The sequence below is a fragment of the Ammodytes marinus genome (assembly GCF_949987685.1).
Source record: "Ammodytes marinus genome assembly, chromosome: 11".
Lineage (NCBI taxonomy): Eukaryota > Metazoa > Chordata > Actinopteri > Uranoscopiformes > Ammodytidae > Ammodytes > Ammodytes marinus.
In genome coordinates this window covers 11,615,581-11,632,210 of record NC_137215.1, presented here as the reverse complement: position 1 = coordinate 11,632,210, position 16,630 = coordinate 11,615,581, and the positions used below count along the sequence as shown (strand labels likewise).

The following is a 16,630-nucleotide window of genomic DNA, read 5'->3' as shown; positions in this document are numbered from 1 at the left end:
GCTCTCTCCTTCCACTCATAGCTTTGCTGAGGACTGAGGTGAGACTGACAGCCAATCAATCTACTGCAGCATGTGTAGCTTTTTTTTTTGTGTCTTCCTTATTTAACTCCAGATCAAAGTCCTCTGAGATATCGCAGTATTCACTGTGTGTTTATGGTTCCAGAGAGTCAACCACAGCCGCTCTGTACAGGGAATGGGTGCAGAGAAACAAAGTCTGGTTCTGTGAGACGATTTGAATTTTAGAAGCTTTTGAATGCTGTGTAGGGAGTCTTGGGGGATGTGAGCAGGTTGATGTGAAACAGATTTGATTGGCTTGTTTGTTTGGAGAAGAAGAGCAGCCGGAGAACATGAACGGATTGTATTCAATGAATTCGGTGGAGCCAGAGAGCGGGACCAAAGCGAGAGAGTCCTTCAAGTATGTGACGGAGGTGAAGAAGGATGTTCAGAGGGACTGGAAAGAGGAGCCCTCCTGCTCGCTCAGTGTCAGCAAGGTCAACTACACAGTCAGGTAAAACGCTACAGACACAGGCAGGATCACTGACAGACAGACTGAGAATCAAGTAGACAACAGTTTGTCAGGTTATCATGCACACATACAAGATCTTTAACTCTCCTTTCTGATGAAATAGCGGAATAACAAATGTAATGTGTAAAAATAGAAAGTAAAACTTTTTCTGTTATGTTATATAAAACATACAGGCAATCTTTGCTAAGTATTTTGTACTTTATTTAAAATCGAAATTATGATAATTTTCATTTGTTGGTGTGTGTGTGTGTGTGTCCGCGTGCATGCGTGCGTGTGTGCGCACGCGCGTGTGTGTGTGTTTGTTTGTTCCAGTGAGCGTGTGGGCCCGTGGTGGGACTTACCCTCCCACAGGAAGCGATGGACTCGTCAGATCCTCAATGATGTCTCCTTCCATGTAGACAGTGGGCAGATCATGGGCATACTAGGGAATTCAGGTGTGCACTTCTACTACAAGTCTTTATAAACAATGAAAAAATTCAAAAATTAAAGTAAATCTGATATTTTTGAGGAACTTTGCAATGGAAAAGGATCGTATATTGATCCAAATGATTTAATTACTCAGAACTCAGGATAATTACAATGTGACAGCACGTTTTGTTCAAGTCATAGGTTAAATTAGCTGGTTAATGGTGGATTGTGAGAAGGGTCTCACTGGGGGAAAACTATTATTAGTAACGACCTAAAGACGCAACACTATTCCTTTTAAGATAAAACAGACAAAACTATGAAAGAAAGCCCATCCGCAGCAAACAAAGGGATTGACATGTATGGAGAAAATGTGCCGTACATATGTCCATATAGTATGTACCCATGTGTGTGTCTATGTGTGTGTTCTTCACATTGTAAAGGCTCAGGGAAGACCACACTGTTGGATGCCATCTCAGGGAGGATTGGAAACTGTGGCACACTAACGGGTGAGGTCTGCATTAACGGCAGGAAAATGAAGAGAGAGGAGTATCAGGACTGCTTCTCCTATGTACTGCAGGTAACACACAGAGACACAGCCAAACATACAACACATCACAGACATACACACAGAATGCAATGGTGTAGAGGTGTAAAACTTCAACAAGTCAAGAAATTATATTTAAAAAATTAATACAAACACAAAAGGACACTGTATTGTTGTGTTATAAAGTGCCCGGAACCAGTTGTTTGCAAAATGTCTCCGCATATAAGTAATTTCAGGGCTGTACCTCATGATAAAGAGACGAAAGACTGGTTTGAGCGTACCTTACCGCATGCACACGAATTTCACTTTGCCCTAGTTCTCCTCACACGCTGACCTCAGGTTAAACTTGTGACAAATGTTAGAGGCATGTAGACAATTTGTATATATTTAAGTTTCCTGTGGTTAACCACCATAAAAACCAACCCGCAAAACTCAATGAACACACACCGTCATGCACAAACTCCTGAAAAGGTTGCCCTGGCCCCTTGGATGAAATTAACTAAAGAACCTTGCTGGCCTCCTCACACACCTAATCTCTCAATGAGAGGTGCTCAAGTGTATCCAAAGCCTGAATTAAAAACACTGGCTTAAAACTGGCCTTGCTTTCCTCTCAAATCATCTCTCTCTTTCTCGCTGATAGCGAGCCCCCTCTGCTCTCTAAGCCTTGTCATTAACTTCCCCTGCTAAGCTGTAGATGAGGAGGTGATATGAGCTCCTGATATTAAAGTCATTCAGATGAGAGACTAAAGGAGAAGTGGGATTGGGAGGCGCCACGTGTTAATTGAGGCAGACAGCAGGTTCAGTAGGTTCAAGCAATGAATGTGTGCCAGTGTGTGTGTGTGTGTGTGTGTGTGTGTGTGTGTGTGTGTGTGTGTGTGTGTGTGTGTGTGTTACACTTCAGTTTGCACAGGAATATATGTACAGTATACCGCTGTATGTGTCTATGTATTTACGGTACAATCAGTAAAGGGATGTGCCGCAGAGATATTGTGGATAAATACTACAATGTCCACTCTTTTCTGTTTTCTCATGTTCACATGGATGTACACAGCAAATGTAGTGCCTGGCTGTCACATTATTTAGTTTCAAGATATAGTTTGATTTATGTAGGTAGAGAGTTTTATATATGCATTTTGTTAGGAAGATAATTCTCATTTCAATAGTAGCAGTGTATTTTACATTGATCTTCCACCACAAGGTCTACTAAATCAATTTTAAAATGTATCCTCAATATGTATGATAGATCCATGAGATATACTGTATGTGTGCCTGACTACATCTCTTACTTGTTTCTTGCTTTTTCTTTTCAATTTTCTTCCCTCTCTTTCCGTCTCTTTCTCTTCCAGAGTGATAACTTGTTGAGTTATCTGACAGTGGAGGAGACTCTGACCTACACAGCCCAGCTGGCCCTGCGGAAACACTCGGCCAAAGCTATCAAGAAGAAGGTGACTTTGGAGAGCCTCCTCTGCCCTGTCCACTTCCATCAGTTTTTCTTAAGCATAAACTTGACATTTCTCCCTGCTAGGGGAAAATACAAAAGTAACAGAGACAAATAATTGAATTTGCAGTATTTCAAGCACATAACAAGGTTTAATTAGCACTTATTCTGAGATGTTGATAACATCTTTATCAAGAGCATTGTGATATTCTTCTGTAAATGTTTGGACATTTTAAGCCTATGTTCATGGTTTTATTTTGATTTTATTAACACAAACTGAAAGTTACTCGGTGCAACTATAATGTCCAACTCCTGGCCCTGTCCTTCACTCAGATATTTCATGGGAACAATAATATGCAGAAAATCTCGCCAATACTTATTAAGTGCACTCACTGAAACCAACGTCTAGATTTTCAACATCAGGCCCTTGTCTGCTGACCTTTAGCCTAGCAGTGCTTTTCTTCTGGTCTACCTGATCACTCCTGGCTCCTGTGCAGGTGTCTGCGGTGATGGCAGAGCTGAGTCTCAGTCATGTGGCCCACAGTGTCATTGGAGGTCGTATTTTCCCGGGGATCTCTGGTGGCGAGAGGAGGAGGGTCTCCATCGCCAGCCAGCTCCTTCAGGACCCGAGTAAGTACAGCACCTCTGCAGACCAGCAAAGGTTTTATCTCTGTATCACAAACGTTCCAAGAGATGCCCAAAGGGTGGTTTTACAATCCAATTTAAAACCCATGGCGGTGAGTTGAATCAAGATAAAATACATTATCTCTTCAATTCTTAAGGCTCCAAAATAATCTCTAATGCTTCTGTTTATCTACTCTACAATTCCTCAATTTTTTCCCCCTACAATTTTAGTTTGGAAATGTGGAATTTAAGAGTAGATTAACTGAAGGAATAGAGTTGATTTTTGACACGTCGGACAAGTGGTTTTCACACAATATCAGAAAGATGTCCTTATACATTGTACACTGTTTTTAGTAAATGATTGCAAGTATCACATGATATTTAATAGTAATACTGCTTGAAGCAACTACACGTGGACACAGGACAGCTCCTTCCAGATAAACAGAATAAAAGTTCCCCGCAAATGTCTCTCTCCTGAGAGTTTTAGAAGTCGACACGGAAAAAAACAGAGGGATCTAAGTAAGGGAGGAGTAAGGAAAAGGACAGAGGTAGAGATGGAGAAGAGTAATGAAAGACTTGGTTATCACACCGTGGAGGAAATGAGCAGAGACCCACCTATGTGTGTGAGTGTGTCTGTCCTCATTCCAGGTAAAGTTTATCAGGTCCACTGTCCTCTAGGGAGGATGAAGGGTCTCAGGCCTCATTCAGGATTAGAATGGTGATGGACACACACACGCACACACACACACACACACACACACACACACACACACACACACACACACACACACACACACACACACACACACACACACACACACACACACACGTAGAGTAATGAAGAGTTCCCATTCACTGCCTTTCCAATCAACCAGGAAATGAATTAATCTCACAATTAAAGCATCTGCTAATTCCACTCTGCGTTCATAATGCAAAGAGGCAATCTTTTAATTGTCCTAATTAGGGTAATTAACTAAAAAAAAGAAAAAGGTAAAAAAAAAAGCACACACTTATCTGCACAAGTTAAGTTGGCCCAACTGAGAGTCCCGCATGTGCCACTTAAGAAAAGTACATTTAAAAAGTTCCCACCTCAAACAAAGAAAAGGGGTTATTGTCCTGCCTTTTTTTCTCTCAATCTCAATATTCCCTGTGTGACGAAAACTGCATGTGGGTCATGATGTCATTGCAGGGGTGGTCCTATTGGATGAGCCGACCACTGGCTTGGACAGCATGACAGCCAATCAGATCGTGGTGCTGCTGGCGGAGCTTGCCCGGAGGAACCGCATCGTCATAGTCACCATCCACCAACCACGCTCCGAGCTCTTCAGGGTGGGTTTGGAGATACAAAAAAAGACAGTGGAGAGAAAGTGATAAAAAGACTGAAACTTCCTTTAAAGGATAGATTCACATTTTTCAGGACTAGATTAAAACAATATCCACATGAAATGAAAGCTCCCCATTTTCTACCAATACAAAAGATCACGTGTTGTAGTTAAACGATGTGTTGGTGTGTCCCTGTGTGTGTGTGTGTTTGTGTGTGTGTGTGTGTGTGTGTGTGTGTGTATGTGTGTGTGTGTGTGTGTGTCTGTGTGTCTGTGTGTCTGTGTGTGTCTGTGTCTTTGTCTGTGTGTGTGATTCAGGTGTTCAGCAGGATAGCTATAATGAGCCGTGGAGAGCTGGTGTTCTGTGGGCAGCCAGAAGAGATGGTGGACTTCTTCAGCCAATGTGGATACGAGTGTCCAGAGTACTGCAACCCCTTTGACATCTACGGTACTTTGTGCTATGGTCCTGGATTATGCACTGTATTCTTAATATACATTGTAGCTGCACAGCTATGTAGAAACACAAACGAACAAAGCACATTTACAAATTGAGAATACACAGTATCTGAAAGAGTGAAGTCTGCGTTGCATAGACATTAAAACATCCACATTTGCGTGTGATGTTAAACAGTTGACTTCACCTCAGTGGACACACGCAACAGTGAGAGGGAGGCAGCCACCTTCAATCGCATGCACGAGATCACTTCATCCTACCAGAGGTCTGACATCTACCAGAGCATGCTGGTAAAAACGGAGCAAAGCCTGCAGCGGACGGACAAGCCGGCCATCCCCTTCAAGAGCAAAGAGTCGCCCGGCGGTGCAGCCAAACTGGAAGTTCTGTTTAGGTCAGTGCTGCTGACCAGAGTCTTCATTCCTCTTCTTCAAAATCATCTGTCATCCCTATTATTTTATTGTGTTTCTCTCATCAGAACAGTTCTCCCTTCTGCCCATTGTGTGTTGCTGTATGAATTTGTACCTAAGAACACATAGGCCCTTCGTGTGTGTTTACATGTATTTCCATCTGTGTTTTGTATGTTAGGCGGACGTTAAGAAACCTATCCAGGGACAGGATGGGTGTTGTGATGCGTCTATCCCAGAACCTGATCTACGGCCTCTTTGTGGCCTTCTTTGTGATGAATTTGGACAACGACGTCACCAAAGGCGCGGTGCAGGACCGCATTGGCATCATCTATCAGAGCATTGGTGCTTCACCCTACACTGGCATGCTGAATGCTGTAGCTCTCTGTGAGTTCCACCAACACCATACATCTGTACACAGAGAGAGAAAGATACATTTCACTCCAAGTTTTTTTTCTGTAATTTGACATAAGCACATTTTACTGTAACTGCTCCCACTAAAAAACAAAACACGGAAATTGGACATCCTGTCTGAAAACCCAAGGTGTTAAATTGCAAACATGCTTCTCAATTATAACTGGAATATACAAGACATAATACGAAACATAATTCAAGCTGTAGCTGTGTATGAACTTAATAACCTCTGATAACATCACCCTGTAAATAGAGACATGAGGTGGATACGATAACCTCTTAAGTTTATGAGGTCTGTGTGTGGTCTGAAAAGTGATCTGTTATCTTTATAAAAACGCAAGATTTCAAACGTCTTTATCTCAGCCACGCAAGTTCACATATCTCATGTTCAGTAGGTGAAAGGTGTTAGTATTTTTGTTCCCTTAAGCAACAATATGCAGAGTCAGGTTTGGATTTTGCTTGGTGAAAAGCATCAAGACACTTGATGTACTTTCACTGTCTCTAGGTCAGAGTAAAAGATTAGGGGACGATTTTTAAGTTAAATTATAGTATTACTAAAGTCATGTTGCCAAATGTAAATACAATTTTTAATTATAAGAATAGCTTTTATTTCAGGAGTATTTGCATAAAGATTACATTTGTTATTTGTTCTGGATTTACACAGTGTTAGATTAGGGTTTGTCCTTTGCATGTGCAGTTTTAGACTAACTACAAGCGGGTGAATGACCTTTACTCTAAATGCAAGTGCCATGGTTAGTATTTATAGCAGCGTCTATGACCTAAGGTAACCTCAACTGCCTCACACCTACTGTGGACAGAAAAAGAGAAATAATTAGCTGAACAAATCTGAATCTTTATAAATATTATATATCATTGCTGTATTAACTATGTTAGGAACTGGGTGGTGCTTTTATACAGCTCTTTGTGTTTTTTTTGTGCTGTTTGTAACTTTTTGGAGCAATACACAGATTTTGTTTTTTTATTTACACAGAGAATTCTATAGGTAAATTAAGTTTAAAGAAGGTTAAAATCATTTGTATAAGTGTATGATGATGATTATATAGAGACATTGAACATGTCAAGGATAATGACTGTATAGGATGGTTATCTCATCAATGTTGCCAACAGTTATCAGCTGAATATTAACATCTTAGCTTTAGGGCTCTGCCTGTCACAGATACTGAGGATAAGAGATGTGATAAAACACTGGATTTAGTAGAAGTCACACTACAATTTAAAGGTCATTAAAAGCACTCCATAAGCACCCAAGCAGCCAGAGGTTATAATTTGGGATATCATACTGACCTTGAATCTCTTAGATAACGACTCAAGGATAAACTACCGATTTATAGTTTGTTCCAAGAAACAGGTTTGGTGAGTTGTCTGGATAACTTGCTGAACCAATAGCAAATCTGCAGGTCAGATGGTAAAAGACAAGCTTTATATACATAGAACATTGAGTACTGAGGTGCAGGCTCCTGGAGTCCTCTGGTCTTCATGGAAGTGGTTTTAGTGATGGGATGGAGCAACATACAATATTTGTTTTATGATGTATCTCTGGTCAGAATCAAGATTTCAAAACATGGTCGCCCTAAAAAAGTTGAAGAACCTTAACCATCAGACACTAACCCTGAGCAAGATAGTGGAAAAAGTACTCCACGAGTATTATTGAACAAGTACTTTAAATGTTTTGCTGTTAATGAGGAGCTTCTTGGGCTTTCAGTATTACAATTTTTCAGTAAGAGTCATAACGTTTACTGCTGTCTCTCATTGTCTTTTACTGTTTTTCTCAACAGTCCCGGCGGTGCGAGCCATCAGCGATCAGGAGAGCCAGGATGGTCTGTACAGTAAATGGCAAATGTTCTTGGCCTACATCTTCCACATCCTGCCCTTCAGCATCCTGAGTGTTTTCATCTTCACCTCCTTTCTTTACTGGTGGGTAGTAAGTGTTGGATATAATGGTATGGGTACCCTCAACTTAAACCCAACCTTTCCTAAGACCAACTCTTATTGTGTCTATTAAATTTTGTTGTGCTTCTCAGGACGGTGGGGATGCACCCCGACAGCTTGCGCTTCCTGTGTTTCACTGCTGTGGTCCTGGTGCCACATATCATAGGTGAGCTGATAACATTAAGAGAAAGACAGTCATCTTGGAGGATTATGGCTCACCTGCTTATCTCCATATCCCATTATTCTTTCTAACTTTTGTCTTCTGTAATACTTTGCTGCTAACACAACACACTTACTTAACTGAAGTTTGTAATTTTTCACTATTTAAGGCTTTTAGTTGCATATATTAGTATGTTTTTTGTTTTTTCCTAAGGTGAGTTGCTGACTGTGGTGCTATTAGGAGTGGTCCAAGACCCTAACATGGTCAACACTGGAGTGGCACTGCTCAATATTGCAGGGATCTTAGTGGGATCTGGCTTCCTAAGGTGAGATGCCAATTACGCTTTTTATTTATTTAGGAAGTGAAGGTACATTGGATTGATTTAGACCCTGTATAAGGGAACTTTTATCAGGTATTATAATGACCACTGCTTACTATCCATACATATGCTACTGGTAACACACCTTTCTGTCCTGTTCTTCTCAACAGAAGCACCCAGCAGATGCCACAGGTCTTCCAGTGGCTCAGCTACCTGACTTTCCAGAAGTACAGCTGTGAGCTGCTCATAGTCACTGAGTTCCACGGACTAGACTTCACATGCAGTAAGTGGTTTGTTTTTTTACCATGGGAGCATCCTCTATGTCAACCTACCCTGAGAATGAAAAGGGACCCATAATTATAATCATTTAACTTTACTCGTTGTAAATGCAGCTCACAGACTCTGTCCGTCCAATGTGTTAATATTATTTTAGTCACTCTATATTTGTTACATTTTGCATATGGTGGCTATTTGTGTTAGCGCATTTTTTGACTGCAATAGATACTATACATCCCCAAATGTAAATTGTATTGCTGCAGTAGATAATAATAATAATAATAATAATAATAATAATAATAATAATAATAATAATAATAATAATAATAATAATAAAAATCAATTGTTAATGTAAAAAAAAATAACATTGTGCCTAATAATATCAATGTGTATTATCAATGTGTATTGTTGTTAATGTACATCACTACCCGTAGTGAAAAAGTTGCCCTTGTAAGAAAATCTGTTCCTTGATCACATTTTCAAATTCAGGAAATATAATTCATAGCTGATTCACAATCCACTTTAATGATTTCTGTTTTAGGAACTACTGCATGTGATGGAATATAAAGATTATTTGTAATATTAACTTCTTTGTAACAAATTATAATTCTGCTGATGATCTAATTATGATTTACTTAGTCATTATAATTTCAGTGTTTGATGCTGCTGAAGTTGTGTCTTTAAAACCAGACAGCTGTCAACTCTTTTCTTTGTGGTGTTGTGTTGTTGCAGATACTACCAACCCTTTGCCAGGAGCCTGTCTGATCACTCAAGGTGATCAGATCATTGACCAGGGCTATCCTGGTGCTCTGTCCCGATACACACTAGACTTCATTCTCCTCTACTCCTTCCTCCCTGCCCTCCTGCTGCTGGGCATAATCAGCTATAAGATCAGAGACAGGATTGCACGTCACTAAAAACCACAGACTGTGGGACAATCCTCTGCTTAAACAAGGAGCTACACTGAGTTTGGCTCTGAAAATCAAAAAACAGACTGAGAATGCAGTATTGTAATCAGTATGATGTTATTAAGTGAAGATGAGGTACACCAAAGTACTATGGGTGCGTTTGCACTCATCCCTTCTCTCTAACATTAAATGAATATTTCTGTGTAAGCACTTTTACCTTAACATTTTACAGAACAAAGTATTATACAATTTAGAGTAATGATGCAAAGTACAAATACTCAGAGCTTCTGTTTTCTCTACAACGACTAAGAGAGACTGTATGGATTCAACCTTCTGTATATATTTAATAGGCACTTGAGTGTATTTTGTACTAATGCTTAATTAATTATTTTTATATTAAAGTATAAACAACATGTTAAATGTAAACTGCCTGTAACATGAAGCACACGTTTAATTAAAAATTAAATGACAGACTGCTGTGTATCATTGTACATGTTCTATGCACTAAAATGCCAACTGGGTATAGCATGTCATTGTTTTTCTTTCAATGTTGTTTGATTGTAATGTGTCATGGACAGGAAATTATGCCTATTGTAAGAATGTAAAACTGTTTATTTTTGATAACACATTTCATCATCAGTATACAAGTAGAGCAATAAGAAAACAAAATGACACAAAGGGAAATAAATAATGCAAAAATGTGAACTGCCTTTACATGTTTATGTTGTGTGTGCATGTGTGTGACCATGAAGCTGATTATCTCTCATGTGTCCAGCTCCAGTCCTTTCCATGACTTAGCTGCATTCCTCTTGTACTGCTCCAGCTCCTAATAAACGGATGCAGACAGAAAGACAGAAGTGTAATGAAGGATTATTTAATCCAGATGGGCAAAAGAGATGCTTACTGTTTAGCTCTGGGACACGAATGTGATGATAATACACTCCAATGTTTAGGATCAGGTGAGACTCAGTCAGTGATAACAGCAATATGAGTTTACTGCAGTTTAATTGCCAGAGTGGCACCTGGTGAGGCCGGCAGGGACACTAATTAGACTTATCTCTGAGGTTATAGCCACAGGTAATATAACAGCCTGTTAACGAGACCATGACTGAAAAAACAATGACATGCGAGGCACAGAGTGACAGGAGGTTACTATGGGACATTACCCTTCTTTAAGATGGGTGTGGAGCACAGTACACAACACCAAGTCTTCAACAGCAGATCTATGGGCAACACCTGAATCCATTTATGTTTTTTTAAGTAATCTCTTTAAACCAAATGAAAGTACTAATAATGTAATGTTAATAAAAACCCTGCACACTTTGATGCTCATGGCTGGAGGGGGGCCTTTTGTGTCACACATAAACCAAATTAAATAATAACAAGGAGACAATGCTTCTTTTCCCCTCAGGGTTCATGGATGAAATGTCACTCTCATTAAATCTAACTTCTTAATCAACTTGAAAACGTAGTGTTGTATCTCCCATGCTACTCTTCTTCATTTCTGTTTTAATTTTAAAGTATATTCTCTTCCTCAGTCCCTGTTCCTCCTCACATGGAGGTAATGGGTCAGGGCCATTAAGCACTGATATGTATTTGACCTCTATGCTGCAAACTATTGAGTCATGACACTGATTGCAGTAGCACAGTCAGTCCAGAATCACAGGTGAATGATGTGCTTTTCCACGACACTCACACAACACCGTAGCCGTAACATGTGATACAATGCAAGCATGTGATTGGTCACCTGGTCTTTCTGGGCTCTCATGGCATCAATCTGAGGCTCACTGTACTGTGGGTCCTTGGCTGGATCCTTCAGTTCCCTCTGCTCACCGGTATTCTGCAGATGAATAGAGAAACATTGAAAAAAGGGTGTTCTCTTAAATATGCAGAGGCTACATCAGTTGCATTTTGCAATAGCCTTTTCAGTGACTGAGCTACCTCTTGGGGGAAGACACGCTCGTAGACTTTCTTCCAAAGGTCCTTTGGGTTTTTGGCGTGCAAAGAAGTAATGTCCCCATCAGTGGAAGGAGGGGAACCTAAAGCAATGGATGTATTGCTTTAAACACAATATTGCACGATCATGTTCACATGAACCGTATATCAAGTTGGCTCCCGATGAGGTGTGCATCTAATAACAGAGCACATCAATAGCTTTTTTATTCCATTTTGAAGGCATTACTGCGCTTGGCCACCGAGTGGTGCTGTGCTTACCTATTTGACTGAAGGAGTCAGAGCCGGCTGGAATGATGAGAGGCTTGTTGGAGTCCAAGCACACTGTTTTCCTGATCATAAGATAAAAGATGTAATAAAAACAGTTTGACATACTTAAATAGGTCTTCAACACATTTTAACACCTATAAAATGTGGTGCCCCCCTCACCCTCTGTCCAGACCAAAAGCAATATGGGAGAAGAAGCTCTTAGTTTTGGACATCAGGCTCTCCGTCTTGATGCTCGTAAACTGATGAAAAGTTTTGACACAAGAACAGAAAGAAAACATTTTCAAAATGAAAAGAGGAAAAGCAACAGCTAGATATAATGGATGGATTCAATTGAAAGAAAAAGCAGGATTTTTCTTTTGTTGCCGTTTTAATCAAATGTTATGTTAATTGTAAACATGAGTGACATCCGACTTACAATAAGAGAAGCTGCGTTGTAGTGGGCAACAAAACGCAGTGTTTTACTAACCACTTTCCTCTTGTCAGAGTCAAATTCCTGCAACAAAGATGGAAAAAAAAGTAAGTGAGAAATCGCACCTACCATAAAAGCTATTTAAAAGGACTTCTATGAATGAATAATATAAAAATATCAAGCATTTGGAATTAATCACGCATGAGACCAAATCCAAAGGTAAAGTTTAGGTTGAAGCGTGTGTTTTACCTGAAAGATGTCATATTTGCTGCCAATGATGAGCAGAGGAACAGGAAAGGGACTGATCAACTCTCTGTCCTGTTGACAGAGTAACAGTTTATCAGGATACATGGACCAGTTCATATTTACACTGGACAAAAATCTACAAAGAAAGTATTATACAAACTAGTTCAAACATGCTACTATCAATGAACTGGACCGACCAAAATGATTATGTTAATACAATGGCGCAAGTGTAATGAGCTGAATTCTTACAGGATAGTCTTTGGCTAAGACGCGTGCTGCTGGGGGAACAGCCGTCTGGTGTTTGGCTCCAGCTTTGGCCTTCTGTGCTTGTTGAGCCTGGGAAGAGACTTTCTCTAACTGAGCTTGTGCGGCCTGCAGCAGCTTCTCCAAGGTTCCCCATAGGACGTTGGGTTTGGAAAGGTCCAGTGTGAGGATGACAGAGAGAGACCTGTTGGGAAAAATAAAGGGAGGTGTTTCTACAGCACTGAGGTTCAGACCCATAAGACACCTTTAGCAATGTGTGTAAGTAAGTGTTAGTTAGCCTACCTGATGCTGACAGGAGAGATGGGGATCTGGACCAAGTCTGACAAAGAGGTCCCTCCTCCCAGCTCCCATATGTGGGCTATGTATTTGGGCTGAAAGAGTAAACCACCATCAGTTGTATTGTGTGCAATTGTAAAATATATGTATATACTGTATATATACTGTATATATACATTTTTGCAGCATTAACTTCATGGAAGGTACTTATTGGAAAAAAGTTAGTCATTAGAATGGGTAGATATATCAAGTAACATGAAAATGAATCAGTTTATCTGTATCCATTTGTAGTATCTCTTTACAGGGGTTAACCTTACACACAGCTCATTCATTAAAATTGAAATAAAGATGCATGATTTGAGACAGTCTCAGTATATAAGGGTTAGGTTAGGGGTTAGGTTGTGTGTATTTTACAAAAAGAAATTAAGAGTCCAAAGTTTTCAAGACTACAGATCTTCCTTACTGTGTTGTGTCCTCTGGCTCGTCTGCCAAAAGTGTACTCCAGGGCCAGAGTTGGTTTGGATGGTTCATCCCTGGTCAATAACAAAAAATAAATAAAATTGTTGTATTACAACATAAGAAAAAAGATACATACATTTACTGTCAACTTTCTTTCTTTATCATAGCCTATACACAACAAATACAGGGGCAGTCATCATGTCAATTCAATTCTCAAATCTCTGGCTGTATGCAACATACAAAAAAAATAAGAATAATAAATATACTAGAATTAAAATACTGTCAAATTCTGGTTTTATCATGAGGCTACAATTACTTAGTTTTGGAGTTGATTGATACCTGGCTGTAGCACACGCACACTCACCTCTCGAGGCATCTTAGGAGAATCGATGTTTTACCCTAGGAAAAAAAAGCGAAGAGCTGTAGCTAATGAGAACATAAGAGTGCTTCCATTAACAATACATAGATGCTCTATTATTAGTGATAAACGCACCCCAGCCTTGCTCCCCATTAGAAACACATTCCTCTCGCAGACCGTCTCTCCTCTGTCCTCCTCCCCGGTTTCAGTCTCCCGACCCTGGACCTCCGCCGCCGCCAGCTCCCATAGCGTGTCCGAGCTGCGACATACGTGTCAAAAAGCGACACGGTGTTGCAAAGAAACGTGTTATTATGTCTGTAATAATGTCCAACATTGTGAAAAAGATTACAACTTATCCTCACCTTATTTTAGGCATCAAATATGATGTTTCACATGCAAAGTCAACAAACTAGCTTGCTAGCCAAACCCAAACGTTGCCAGAGTAACGGCGGCGCACGGTGATGAAATCATGTCTTTTTCCAAATGGGCATTGTGGGAAATGTAGTTGTTATGCTCCATAGACTTGTATAACTCCATATGAAGCTAAACTTCTTTAATGTTTTCACTTTTTAAACGCCATTTAAAACGCCTAATGACTATTTAAAGTAATGTAAAATAAATTTTGTTTATCCTTTTTTTTTAAAGATGTCATGTTTGTGTTATACGTAAATTGGATGAACCTACTTTGTATGCATGGGTATCTTCTAGTATCTGTTGTTTACTGAACATACATGATTTAAAAGGAAATTTCACACTTTGCTCCTGTAAAATATCACAAATGTGCACTTCACATTCAGGGGCAAATTTAAAAAAAAAAGTATACTAAAAAAAATTGCTGAAGTGAATCTTCTCAGACCTTTGATGGGTATTGTGATATTTGCCGGTGCTCCGAGCACAGTCACGTTAGATCCATCCATCTATCATATATGGTGGTTTGAACAATAAATGAACCCTCTGACAGTCTTGGAATACTCCTCTTTATTCAAAACACAATGAAAACATTTCCTTCTATTGCAGCAAAGTAACAGTTCCCCCACAGTTCATTCGCTAAAGGCAGCAGGAAACATCCAAATTAAATTAAAACACATTTCACTGACATTTTAAAAATACTGTACATGAAATTAGTCCATTCAGTTTACAGACTGCTTTAAAGCAGAACGGTTGAGATCTACAGTGAATCAAAGACATGCATTTCTTATGATCTTTGTTCAGGAGTTCCTGAACAACTTGAAGTGTTGTTAAGGGTAAATACATTTAAATGCAGATGGATGGTAATGTAGGATAGTGAGTCTCTTTTTCATATAAATAGATGTTATCGAATGGTTTGTCATGACTTTTTTCTTGGCTGGTCACAATAGGGAACATTTTCCAGTAGAAGACTCTCTCTAGGTCGAAGCACTATAAGAGAGGGGGAGAGAGAGAGGGGGGAAAAAATTAGCAAGTGCATATCATTAGGAAATATAAAGTATATAAGTTAGTCGGAGACAAGTCAATATTGATTCCTGTTGTATGTTCTTAGCACACACCCAGACACAGACACACATTACTTCTTAAATAATTCAGGAAAGAAAAAAAATTACGTACTGAGCGAATTGTCTCCTACGTGTTCCATTTGGAGCACCGTCTGACGAAGAACAATTTCCACATCTGAGCCGGCTTTGATCATCTGTAAAAGTAGAAAGCGTGGTCGGTTTATTAGACAATGGGCCCTTGGGCAAGAACACGTAAAACTTATTTTCCCACTTACATTTTATTATCAGATCATTATTATTCAGCACATCTTTTTTGCAGTTTTTGTTTGTCTCATTTAGGAAACCATCAGATGAAACCTGTAATGCAGTTATCTGCTGATCCACTTTGAAGCGATATCGTAATTTTACTATACCTTTCCTTAGGCTACTGTACTTTGTGTTTTTAATAATGTAGGAAAAGATACATTTAATTGATTTATACTTCAATATAAAACCTAACTCAATAAGAAATAGGCCTACTGTATTACAATATTAATAAAATAAAAAGGATGTAATATGTAGGCTACATGATGCTACAATATTACACATTATAAGCACTAGAAATAACATCAAGAATATATAAAATATCAGTTCACTTTGTGTTCGACTCCCACTGTACCTTGTTGATGTTTTCTTCTAACGTTTCATTTTTGTTTTTCCGGAACTCCTCGTTGATCTTTAATTTCGCAGCTTCGTGGGGAAAACAAAATATTGTGACACATTTGAAACTGCAGATAATTGTATTGATGCATTTATTGATCCACTGTTTGGTATAATACATCAAACAACAAATAGAGACATAATCAAATCAAAACAACATACTCCATAACTCACCTGTCAGAGCTCTATGGTCGTCTTTGAACACTTCCATCCTCGTCCTGTGCAGCGTTTTGAATACGCTCAGGACCTGCGTGTACACAACACACACATCCAGATTTTAACATATATGGCACTGAAGCAGCTGTTCGACTAAAGCTGTCCTGTCTGTTACGCTTTCCACTTTAATCAATATAATTCTCTTTTAAACTGTAATTTAAAATAAATAACCATATATACTCCTCACCTTCAAACGAGTTCCCATCTTGACTTCTCTAGCGTACTTCTGTCCACTTCCGTAGTTGGGAGGAAGCACCGGAA

General features: G+C 39.4%; 3 protein-coding genes across 3 annotated transcripts; 1 reads left to right on the top strand and 2 right to left on the bottom strand.

Annotated features, from left to right (window-relative positions):
* Nucleotides 1-347: 347 nt before the first annotated feature.
* abcg5 (ATP-binding cassette, sub-family G (WHITE), member 5) lies at nucleotides 348-9,756 on the top strand (the record flags this gene model as incomplete). Its single annotated transcript, XM_080036862.1, has 14 exons — nucleotides 348-508; nucleotides 839-960; nucleotides 1,375-1,511; nucleotides 2,825-2,923; nucleotides 3,414-3,546; nucleotides 4,730-4,869; nucleotides 5,181-5,310; nucleotides 5,494-5,707; nucleotides 5,902-6,107; nucleotides 7,931-8,069; nucleotides 8,177-8,250; nucleotides 8,458-8,569; nucleotides 8,734-8,846; nucleotides 9,572-9,756. The coding sequence occupies 14 exons, from the start codon at nucleotides 348-350 to the stop codon at nucleotides 9,754-9,756; spliced, it is 1,965 nt and encodes a 654-aa protein (XP_079892988.1).
* Nucleotides 9,757-10,362: 606 nt separating this feature from the next.
* dync2li1 (dynein, cytoplasmic 2, light intermediate chain 1) lies at nucleotides 10,363-14,438 on the bottom strand. The gene is made up of 13 exons (XM_080036612.1): nucleotides 14,345-14,438; nucleotides 14,118-14,241; nucleotides 13,989-14,023; nucleotides 13,629-13,698; nucleotides 13,172-13,260; nucleotides 12,875-13,073; nucleotides 12,629-12,697; nucleotides 12,386-12,463; nucleotides 12,130-12,209; nucleotides 11,962-12,032; nucleotides 11,689-11,786; nucleotides 11,495-11,587; nucleotides 10,363-10,573 (listed from the first exon to the last, which is right to left on the bottom strand). Exons 1-13 carry the CDS (start codon nucleotides 14,356-14,358, stop codon nucleotides 10,511-10,513), a joined length of 1,083 nt encoding a protein of 360 aa, XP_079892738.1. The 5' UTR covers nucleotides 14,359-14,438; the 3' UTR covers nucleotides 10,363-10,510.
* A 505-nt stretch (nucleotides 14,439-14,943) lies between these two features.
* Nucleotides 14,944-16,613, bottom strand: lyrm7 (LYR motif containing 7). Its single transcript, XM_080037349.1, has 5 exons — nucleotides 16,557-16,613; nucleotides 16,328-16,400; nucleotides 16,113-16,183; nucleotides 15,567-15,648; nucleotides 14,944-15,380 (listed from the first exon to the last, which is right to left on the bottom strand). The coding sequence occupies exons 1-5, from the start codon at nucleotides 16,572-16,574 to the stop codon at nucleotides 15,310-15,312; spliced, it is 315 nt and encodes a 104-aa protein (XP_079893475.1). The 5' UTR covers nucleotides 16,575-16,613; the 3' UTR covers nucleotides 14,944-15,309.
* Nucleotides 16,614-16,630: the final 17 nt, after the last annotated feature.

What these genes read in the sequence shown, in the direction of transcription:
- lyrm7 (XM_080037349.1), bottom strand. An exon ending in TAGAAGAAAACATCAACAAG is followed by an intron (nt 15,649 to 16,112) that starts GTACAGTGGGAG and finishes CTACTTTTACAG; the next exon opens with ATGATCAAAGCCGGCTCAGA. An exon ending in CGTAGGAGACAATTCGCTCA is followed by an intron (nt 15,381 to 15,566) that starts GTACGTAATTTT and finishes CCTCTCTTATAG; the next exon opens with TGCTTCGACCTAGAGAGAGT.
- dync2li1 (XM_080036612.1), bottom strand. An exon ending in TGACTCCTTCAGTCAAATAG is followed by an intron (nt 11,787 to 11,961) that starts GTAAGCACAGCA and finishes CCATTGCTTTAG; the next exon opens with GTTCCCCTCCTTCCACTGAT. An exon ending in AGCGTGTCTTCCCCCAAGAG is followed by an intron (nt 11,588 to 11,688) that starts GTAGCTCAGTCA and finishes ATTCATCTGCAG; the next exon opens with AATACCGGTGAGCAGAGGGA.